The sequence below is a fragment of the Trametes versicolor genome, assembly GCF_000271585.1.
Source record: "Trametes versicolor FP-101664 SS1 unplaced genomic scaffold TRAVEscaffold_2, whole genome shotgun sequence".
NCBI classification, from domain to species: Eukaryota; Fungi; Basidiomycota; class Agaricomycetes; order Polyporales; family Polyporaceae; genus Trametes; species Trametes versicolor.
In genome coordinates this window covers 3,789,338-3,799,823 of record NW_007360322.1, presented here as the reverse complement: position 1 = coordinate 3,799,823, position 10,486 = coordinate 3,789,338, and the positions used below count along the sequence as shown (strand labels likewise).

General features: G+C 60.2%; 4 protein-coding genes across 4 annotated transcripts in view; all 4 read left to right on the top strand.

Annotated features, from left to right (window-relative positions):
• TRAVEDRAFT_17896 (uncharacterized protein) overlaps positions 1–3,336 on the top strand; it is a gene marked incomplete at both ends in the record, with an annotated part of 5,006 nt that extends 1,670 nt beyond the window's left edge. Inside the window, 2 exons of the mRNA XM_008035309.1 lie at positions 389–3,183; positions 3,272–3,336. Coding sequence (XP_008033500.1) covers positions 389–3,183; positions 3,272–3,336 — 2,860 coding nt within the window. The remainder of the gene's footprint in view (positions 1–388; positions 3,184–3,271) is intronic.
• Positions 3,321–3,743, top strand: TRAVEDRAFT_113252 (uncharacterized protein; the record flags this gene model as incomplete). The annotated part of the gene is made up of 1 exon (XM_008036472.1): positions 3,321–3,743. The coding sequence occupies one exon, from the start codon at positions 3,321–3,323 to the stop codon at positions 3,741–3,743; it is 423 nt and encodes a 140-aa protein (XP_008034663.1).
• A 2,046-nt stretch (positions 3,744–5,789) lies between these two features.
• On the top strand, positions 5,790–6,272 carry TRAVEDRAFT_112755 (uncharacterized protein; the record flags this gene model as incomplete). Its single annotated transcript, XM_008036471.1, has 1 exon — positions 5,790–6,272. A coding segment is annotated over one exon (483 nt), but the record flags the coding sequence as incomplete, so codon positions are not given.
• Positions 6,273–7,749: 1,477 nt separating this feature from the next.
• The window catches only part of TRAVEDRAFT_17895 (uncharacterized protein), a gene marked incomplete at both ends in the record, with an annotated part of 4,846 nt that continues 2,109 nt past the window's right edge, over positions 7,750–10,486 (top strand). The window contains 3 exons of the mRNA XM_008035308.1: positions 7,750–9,144; positions 9,304–9,652; positions 9,686–10,175. Of these exons, the coding sequence (XP_008033499.1) occupies positions 7,750–9,144; positions 9,304–9,652; positions 9,686–10,175 (2,234 nt within the window). The remainder of the gene's footprint in view (positions 9,145–9,303; positions 9,653–9,685; positions 10,176–10,486) is intronic.

The window sequence follows — 10,486 nt, the reverse complement described above, 5'->3', positions numbered from 1 at the left end:
CGGCGTCGAGGCGAGTCGGAAGAACTCATCGACTGGGAAGACGAGTACGACGATCCACCCGCTAGAGATGGACCGCCGCCGCTATTTGGAGCCGAGGACGACCCTCCTTCTGCATAGGACCGTGAAGTCGGTCCAGAGGGGGAGGGTGTAACGGTCACGTGACTGAGGATGACTGAGGACGTGCGCGTCACGGATAAGCGCCGTGACGCGCGGTGGCTTGGTACTGTATAGTAGACCTAGAAGTAGCCGCGCACCGCGCCCGCATGTACCTCATCGCTTTACACTACGCTGGACTATATACTGCTTGAAACAGTTCACTCCCCAGCGTGCTAGGCGACCACCCTTGTCTTTGTTACATTTTTTTGAACTCTCACGGGTATCTGTCCAGACCAACAGGGCGAAGACTCACACCCATCAGGATGGAAGGCAATTTACGTCATAACGAGAACCCATCGCGCTCAAGATCCCGGATCGACGAAGACGGCGCTCCGGTGAGATCTAATGCTGGGATATCGGAACGGGCAGCATCAAAGAAGCCTGCGCGTCCTGACGCATTCCATCCGCCGAGGCACGAAGAGTCGGCACCAGGCCCCTCTCGATCCTCACGACCCGAGACGCACAGTTTCCATACTGCGCGCTCGTCTACTCAGGAGAGCACCGTAAACCCGGGCCCTTCTGCGAGGACCGCTGCGGACCGCGACGATCAACCGTCGTCCCGGCCCAGTAGCGTCCACCTCACCCCGCCATCTCCCACGCCGAGAAGAGCGTCAAAGAGAGACGAAATTCACCGGGAGTCCCGCCGGTCGGCTAACGAATCGAGCAAACGGCGGCCCACCTCCCGGGCAGACGGTCCAGTGGAAAGTACCACGCCGCCCCCGCGGGGTAATACTTCCCCATTGCCCGCCCCAACCGCGCGGCACGCGTCGGCGTACGGGTTCTTTGGGCCAGAAATCCATTCATCCACCCCGACGGGGGCCCATCGCTCGGGGCACGCTGACCCAGTAGGCAGCCTGCATCAGGAGCCTCTTCTACACCGACCGGACAGTCGTGAATCTACACGATCTGCCAGTCGCGCTCAGTCCCAGCGACTGCTATCCCCCGACTATCGAGCGATACTCGAGCATCAGGCCGCCCTGAACTACCAGGCGAGTCAGCGCAATGAGCAGCTCGCTGAAAACGCCATCGAGATGCGATCGTTTGCCCACCGAGGACACAGCTTCGTAGTCGAATATCTCAATGACGTCAACGCTATGAGCTCGCGGCTGAACCGAGTACTAGGCGATAACGCTCGCACAGTTAAGGACATAGCCAACGAGATGAACATTACCCGGCAAATACTAGGGGTACCAATTCCGGCTCCGCATCCTGAAAACTCCGGTGCTCAAGCCCCACCTCGATCCGCCAGTGTACCCGTATCTGAGGGAGGACGATCATCTGTCACTCTGGGCCACGAGGATTGGAGCCCACTAGGTCCTAACCCCTCGCCACCCCACGAGCATAGAGATACCCCTCCGCACTTGGGTGCCCGGCCCGAGTCGGGACAGCGTCAACGGTCACCGGGAGTGCACCAACACCCTCCGGGGCCCAACCACACTGCGGGACCGTATGGAGAACGAGTAATCTCGCCCCGATACCATGGCGAGAATATCGATGAATACAACGACAGAATGCGCCGGGGACTCGACCGCCACACCCGAGTGCGGTCTGCGATGCGCCCCATCCCGGAAGAGCACGCGAATGAACGCGTCCGATTCGCTGAGCCTGATCACTCGCACTCCCCGTCTGCGCGAAGCCCTCGTTTGGGCGACGCGCCATACCGGGATCCCCGCGAATATCTGCGGGAGTACGGGCCTCGACGATCCGACGGATACGCGCCTCAACAGTTCGCGGTGCCGCCCGATGACGGCGGATTCGACGCTCGTCAATGGCCTGGCAATTCGATTTCCACCGCGGCCCACCTGCGTCCGCGACTCGCCACTACTACCCTGGATCCTCGGATGCCTATGCCGCCAACGATGTATGGGTTACCAGGCCCTGCCGGGATAACAGATGTCCCCACTGCCGTAAACAGCGTTGCAGTAGGGACGGTTCGCTATCAAGACGCTATGCTTACCCAGCTGTGTCGGAACATCCGATTCAAAGTGGGCGTTCGGCGCCCCAAGCTCCCCGACGGGGCTAAGTTCCCGAAGATAGATGGGCCGGGGAAATACAATGGTGATAACGACCACCGAGTATTCTACACTTGGCTCGATGGCTATCTGAGCTGGCTCCGGGCGTATAATCTATGCGGGGACGAAACTGATGATGAGCGTGTACGACTCATGCGCACCTTCCTCTCCGGACCAGCGGAAGAGTGGTTCAGTCAGGAAGTCGACCACCCGTCGCTGTCATATCATCCGGGATTCGAACAAGCCATCTGTGCAATGCACCGCCGGTTTGTACACGCAAGCTCGGCGGCGAAGGCTACCCAAGACTTTGAGAACGTTAAATACGTTGCATCAGAGGGCGTGGATAGCTTCGCTGCTAACCTCCGGCAGGCTGGGCAACTCATGGTGGTACCCCCGCATGAGTACGAACTCGCTCGACGGTTCCTCAACGGATTACCCACTGAGATTTATAACGTTGTGGTGGTCCACAGAGGGCTGCGCTCCGAGTACATGCCATTGGCAGACATCTTGGAGCATGCTCGCCAAGTCGAGGAATCCCGTCGCATGCTACGCGCGCGCGACAAAATTGATCGCACCTCGACCACAATGGCGCATAGTCGGAGCGAGGATAAACGTCCCGCATCGGCTAACCGGCGGGAACCATATCGTCGCGATGAACCTCGCGTACGATCCGCACCCCGGGCAGGGTCTAGGGACGACGCGGCCCGCGCGGTGGCTGGAGGGAATAACCGACCTCGCGTCCCCGCTAACGGCGGAACCTGTTTCGCGTGTGGCAAGCCCGGCCATTTCGCGAACGATCCTGTATGCTCGGAATTCGGCAAACGTATCGACCGGCCTGGTAAACCCCAGGCTCGGTTACATGCACAGCGCCTGGACTACGATGGCGACGATGAGCTCATTTCCGAGGCCGGATCTGCAGCTGAGCGAGAAGCACCGCTAGCTGAGGATGATGGTTGGGCCGGGTCGCAATACGATTCTGGCCCCGCATCAGAGGACGAAGCATCCGAAGTCGAACGTGCCCACGCAATGCGCGCCATGTCCGACGATGAAGACGTCGTCCGGCTACACGCGAACAGAGTGGCACACACCGCGAACGTTCGCAGGAAGGAAACTGCAGACCAACCTAGCAGGGACCGTACCGCCCATGCTACCATGTCAGGGTTGGTGACTATCAACGGTATACAAGCGTATACGTTGTTCGATTCTGGTAGCACCACGGACTCGCTATCACCGGAATTCGCCCATGTCGCAAAGGCCAAGCGCATCAAATTGGACACCCAGATTGTACTACAACTGGGCTGTGCTGGGAGCCGCTCGAAGATCAGTTACGGTACTCGAGTCCCGATCGAAGTGTGCGGTGTCAAGGAGGACCGCTATTTTGACATCGTGAATCTTGATCGCTATGACTGTATCGTGGGCACGCCGTTCTTGAACGAGCACGGCGTCAGCCTGGATTTCGCGACGCGGTCATTCCGTATCGGCACGAATACGTTCCGCGCCTTTTCGTACGATGACGATAGGGAGTACCGTGCCAGACGGGGTACCGCGGACCGGAGTACTGCCAAGCCCAGCTGACTCCTGGCTGGCCGCAGTAGTACCGATCGACGCCCTCGAGTGACGACGGTGCAGGATGAGGAACCCGCATTGGTGAAAACGCACCCTGCGCGCACGCTCCCCGGCCACCTCCCGTATGTTGTGGAGGAAATGATTCGAGAAAACAGAGAAAAACGCGACACCGTACCGCCGGTTGCGGAGCAGGACTGGAGCACCACTCCCGAACCTGCTCGGTCGACCAAAGCCCGTACCGATACTAGTGCGGCAGAGCTGCCCAAGCTGGGCAATACCCATGTTTCGGGCAGCGAGGAGGAGGAGGAACGAACTCCGACTCCGGAAAAACCTCCGCGAACAGTCATTATGAATTTCGGGGCGGACCCAGAAACACCGCGGCGATATCATCATAAGTGGAAACCGGATCCACGGAACCCACCGTCGATGCCGGAACTCTCAGACCGGGAGAGAGTGGGACTACACTCCTCCCAAGGACCTCAAAGGGACAAGTTTGGCAATATCGACAAATATGGCCTGAATGATCTGCTCCAGGACGAGGCTATGGCCTATCTCAGGGACCTCCCTGAACGGGAGGTACTGAAACCTCCGGAGCGCATACCGGCTCTGAGAGAGAAGTGGTTCAAACACTGCGAGGACCTCCTGGGGCCCATACCCCTCGAATTGCCACCAATGCGAGAGATCAACCACAAAATTCCGCTCATGGACGAGTCCAAACGCTATTCGTACCACCACCCTCGATGCCCAGACGCGGTGAAGGACGAGCTACGCGAAAAAATGGGCCGGTACCTTCAAGCGGGATGGTGGGAGATGAAGCCTGCAACACAGGCCGCTCCACTATTGTGCGTGCTGAAGAAGAACGGTAAACTCCGTACCGTTGTAGATGCGAGACAACGCAACGACAACACATTCAAGGATGTGACGCCCTTTCCTGACCAGGATAATATCCGCCAGGACGTAGCTCGCGCGAAGTATCGCTCCAAGATTGACATGTCGGACGCGTATGAACAAATACGTATCGAAGTCGACGATGTGTGGAAGACCGCATTCTCGACTATATTCGGCACCGCGGTCTCCCGAGTCATGCAGCAGGGAGATTGCAACGCGCCGAGCACGTTTCAACGGCTTATGACCTGGATTTTTCGAGATTACATCGGCGTATTCGTGCACGTATATCTCGATGATATATTTGTATTCTCTCGCACTATCGACGAGCACGAGGAGCACCTTAAACTGGTGTTCGATCGACTCCGAGAACAACGGCTTTACCTGAGCCGCTCGAAGCTCGATCTGTATTCGGAAAAGATGGACTGCCTAGGACATATGATTGACGACCGTGGGTTACACGCCGACACGGACAAGATGTCGATCATCCGCGACTGGCGGACACCTCGATCTCAGGTCGAAGTACAACGGTTTCTGGGGCTGGTTCAATATCTCGCCCATTTCATGCCCGACGTTTCGGCGTACACTTCCCCTCTCGAAAGCATTTGCCGCAACGGTGTACCATTTCATTGGCGCCCCCTACACCAAGCGTGTCTTGACAATATCAAGGCGTTAGCTTGCCGGGCACCGGTGCTAAAACCCATCGACCCGAATTGCCCGGATCCTATCTGGGTGATCACCGATGGGTCTGTGGTCGGGGTTGGGGCGGTATATGGGCAGGGGCCCGATTGGCGCAGCTGCCGGCCCGCGGGATTCATGTCCAAGAAATTCACATCGGCGCAGCGATCGTATCACACGTACGAGCATGAGGCGCTGGGGATAATCGAGGCGCTGATGAAATGGGAAGACCGACTCATGGGTCGCTCCATACGCATTGCGACGGACCACAAGGCCCTCACCACCTTGAAAACGGTGATGAGGGACACCCGAGCGGGACGTCTTATTCGCTGGGACGAATACCTTTCTCGGTTCGATTACGAAGTCGAACACGTGGAGGGTGTTGAAAACAAAGTAGCGGACTGTCTGTCGCGTTACTATGAGAACGACCTCCCCGATGAGATTCACCCGTCCCATCTCTACGTCAACGCCGACCTGAGACTCAATCCAGAGATGGACGATCTCACCGACGTCAGACAGGAAGAACTGCGCGCGGAATTGTCGCTAGCCGCATTGCGCGAAGTGATAGAGGACCGAGAACTGGAGGCGGCCACTCTGGGCCAAGCCCCCATCGCGGCCGGCCCTGATAGGATCTCTGCTGCGGAGCCCACGCTGCAGGATGCACTGCAGAACGGGGGCCCCCTCGACAAAGAGCTGGGCGCGACCCCGGGGTTCTGGGACACAGTCAAGTCGGCTTATCCGGCCGACCCCACGTTCGGGAAAGTCGTGGCGAAAGTGAGCGATTATCCCAACTTCTCCATGCAAGATGGACTCCTCTACGTGCGCACTCGGTTGGGATTCCTCTGCGTGTGTATTCCTCAGGGAAAGTTGGGGCCGAGAGCCTTAACCGAACTGGCGATTGACCACGCCCACCGTACCCTCGGACACCTCGGGCTACAGAAAACTTCCGAGTATCTGCGACGTTGGGTCTGGTGGCCCCGGATGCACTACGACGTGGAGAAGTTCTGCGTATCCTGCGGTGTCTGTCAGACAACGAAGAGCAGTAACGCGCCTCCCGCGGGGTTGCTTCATTCGATGCCTGTCCCTCTGTTCCCGTGGCAATCCATCGGCATGGATTTCGTTGGGCCGTTCCCTGAGTCGGGCGGATTCAATTACATGTTAGTCGTCATCTGTCGACTGACCAGTATGGTCCACCTGATCCCCTGTCGGGTGACCGACTCCGCGTACACCATAGCGACGTACTACGTGCGCGACGTAGTGCGACTTCACGGCCTGCCGGAATCGATAGTGTCAGACCGTGATTCCAAGTTCACGTCTGCATTCTGGCGCGAAACCCACCGCATCCTCGGGACCACACTGCTCATGTCTACGTCATTCCACCCCCAGACCGATGGGGCGTCGGAGCGGTCAATTCGCAATGTGGCTCAGATCCTACGCTCAATGGTGGAACCGGACCAATCGGACTGGGTCGAGCGGGTTCCCGTGGTGGAATTTGCTCTCAACTCGAGCACAAGTGCCTCCACCGGATTCGCGCCATTCGAGCTGAACTATGGCTACATGCCCCGCACACTGCGATTTGACAACACCCCGTCGCAATACCCGGGGGTGACCGCGTTTGCCGAGCGGGCCCGGCTGAATTTGGAACGGGCCCACGACGCCATTCTCAAGTCGCGGGTGAAGCAAGCTCACTACGCCAACCAGCGTAGGACGGGCGAGCTGGTACCTTACAAAGTCGGCGACTTAGTCTACTTGTCGACTAAAAATCTGGCGCTGCCCAGGAACCGCGCCCGCAAACTGGCCCCCAAATTCGTGGGGCCATACAAAGTCGTTCGCGCCAACCCGGACACATCGAACTACACGTTGGAATTGCCGGAGGAGCTCGTTAAACGACGAATCCATCCGACGTTCCATAGCTCGTTACTGCGCGTGCATATCCCCAATGATGATGTCGCGTTTCCGGGCAGGGAGGCCAAGAAGTTCTATGACTTCGGCGCTCCGGACGACCAGGAATGGATGGTTGATGAGATTTCCGGCCATCGATGGAAGGGCCGGCAGCCGGAATTTCTGGTCCACTGGACGCTGGGGGACCATACATGGGAACCCCTGGCACACTGCAACGACCTGAAGGCGCTGGACGACTATCTTGCGCTGATGAACGTGTCCTCATGGCGGGATTTACCGCGCAAGGGCCGTCAGTAGGGTGATACGCGCGACGGCGCTGCTCGTCGGGATACACCGCGCGAGCAGGGCGTTATGTCGGTCGGGCGTGTAGGCGCGCCGTCACGGTCACGGGGCCGTGGGACCGAGTCCATAACGGGCTCTCGCGAGGAACTGTACAGTTCCTGGCGGAGTTCGAACCTACTTTTAGCGCCTGTCGCCGCGCGCTGCCAGTCGCGCTGCTCGATTGCTTCTCATCACCTGCCGCTCGGTTGCTTACACAAGCCGTCCGAGAATGGCTCCCGAATCATCCTCCAACAGCCACCAGCATGGTCGCGAGCCGCCCGGGGGCTCTTCCCGCTCCCACGACGACTGGGGGTCCTCGTCCTCGCGGCAATACCGCCCGGACTCGGGCCCGTACGACTCGCCCAGGGGGGGAGGGAGCAGCGGGTATCAGGCGGGCAACAACCCGTACTTCCCGCCGCCACCGAACTCATTCTCGGGCCCGTCGTACTCCGGACCACCCCCATTCTCCAACCAGGGTCAAGGCCCGTACCCCCCATCTTACGACTACGGTCACGACTATGACCCACGACCGACGCCTTCCGAGGATCCTATAGCGGCCATCGTCCGCATGTATTCGGAGAACGGCGCGCTCATGCGCCAGATCGGCGACCTGCGAGTAGAACTCGCCAACGGAAAGAATGCACACGGCCAGCTCCAAAAAGAGCTGGACGGTGCTCGATCCCAACTGCATGCACTCCGTGAGGAAAACACGAAGCTGCGCGCGGAAGTGGAGAAACTGCGAACGGATGCGCGCGACGACGAGGGCTCACGACCGCACAAACGGCGTGATGACCGCGACGACCGCTATCGCCTCCAACGAGACGACCGTGACCGCGGTGAGGTCCGTACCCGGAGGACCGACGCGGACGAAGAGCGGCGCGACTACGGTCGTACGAGATCCCCTACTCACTCTCGTCCGCGCGATCGGTCGCCGGCCAGGCTAGGACAAGGCCGCCAGCCGTCTCCCCCTCGTGCACCGCTGAGTGAACGAATCCGCGGCCGATCCCCCGCGCGCCCGCGCCTTCAGGAACGGCTGCAGGACCCGCCCAAATCACTGAGAGAGCGGATCGACCGCCGTGCTACCCCGCCCAATGCGCACCACGGTGGTGCTCCGACGGCCGCGCCGGTGGACGACGTCGAGATGACGGACGCGGCCGCCAAGGAACCCCTTCCGAAACGGCGTCCGTCACCGCGTAATACTACGATTGCCAAAACCGCGGCCCCGAACACTCCACACGCGGCTTCGGTGGGTGCCCGTGCTCCTCCTCACCCTATCCCCGAGTCGCGTGCGCCCCCGATGCAGATCCCATCCACCCAAGGGATGTCGGACGAGGCCATAGACGCGCTCCGTCATCAACCGGATCAGGCACTGGACGTGTCGGGGCAGCCGCAGTCGGCGTGGTACCTTCGGTGGAAGTCCGCGCTCACTATGGCGGAAGAGTACGAGGACTTGGAGATGGACGACGAGTCCGGCAGCGACACCTCTGACATGGGTCGCCCGGAATTCGGTTCCCCCTTCCCCGACCCTATCGTCGCTTACCGGTCCCTCATGACGCCTGCGGCTGAGGAGAAGGAAGGGTACCGAGTGGCACGCACTTCGTCGAAGCCCACCCACAAAATCGCGGTGTCGGCCGCCATCGAGGAGTTCCGAACGGCCACGGCGCAGCTGGGAAAGTGGGCCGGCACGACCATCACCAGCGTTGTGCAAGCACACAACCTGCGTTGGTGGGCAGCCGTGGAGTTCGACAACCGCGCGATCGCGTACTATCGCGCGGTGAATCAGCTCTACACCCACCCGGCGATCCGGAGATCCGCGGGGGTCCGGTACCTTCTCCAGGTTTACGGTACGGACCGCGCTACCATCGGGCGAGGGCATCGCGACGACCTCCCTAGCCGGCCGCAACTGGGCAATGCCGCATTCCCGAAGCCATCAGCGACGCAGTTGGAGGTGGTGGCGTACTACCGAAACGTGCCCACCTCTCATTGGAGTATCGGGATGCGACGGGCGGACGGGAAGGTCCCGGAGCATAGTGCCACCATATTCGGGGTACCCCACAAGAAGGACGCATTCGCGGCGTTTGTGATCAAGCATATCACGACGGTTCCCCCTTCGCTGCGCAGCTCCGAGACTCGTACGCATTCCGGCGTACTGAAAACCACGATAGTAACGTTGTTTTCGGTCACCGGGCTGTATGAGGCCATCGTGACGAAGGGCGGGTATAAGTCGGTAAAGCCCGCGCCCCCCGCGCCCTACCCGTACTCCGTCGCCGGACTGGACATCGTCCGGGTCGCGGCTTGGCTATGCTGCCATGGAATAGGCACCAAGGTCGAGCTGGTTTCCTACCTCCGCCGGTGGGCGCGTACTGCGCGAAACCGTGCACTGCACCGTGTCGATCACGACGAAACCGACTGGCCGGACGCCCCCCGATCCGTGGACGAGTTCATGGGCTCCGAGGCCGCCCTCTTGGTGGTGGACTATCGCGACTTGCCCTGGGGAACCCGCGTCATCGACATCGTGGACCGCGCTGTTCCCCGCGATCCCACCCCCGTTCCTACTCCCATCGTGCCCCCGGCTTCGTCCTCGAACCCCACGAACGCACTCCCTGTTTTGGGGGCGGCCGCAGATCCGCCTGCTCGCGCTGGACATTCTCGCCGGTCGTCGGCACCGGCTAGCTCCCCTGGCATTCACCAGTCGCCCGTACCCGCCCCCTCGATTCCCTATCGGCGTCGAGGCGAGTCGGAAGAACTCATCGACTGGGAAGACGAGTACGACGATCCACCCGCTAGAGATGGACCGCCGCCGCTATTTGGAGCCGAGGACGACCCTCCTTCTGCATAGGACCGTGAAGTCGGTCCAGAGGGGGAGGGTGTAACGGTCACGTGACTGAGGATGACTGAGGACGTGCGCGTCACGGATAAGCGTCGTGACGCGCGGTGGCTTGGTACTGTATAGTAGACCTAGAAGT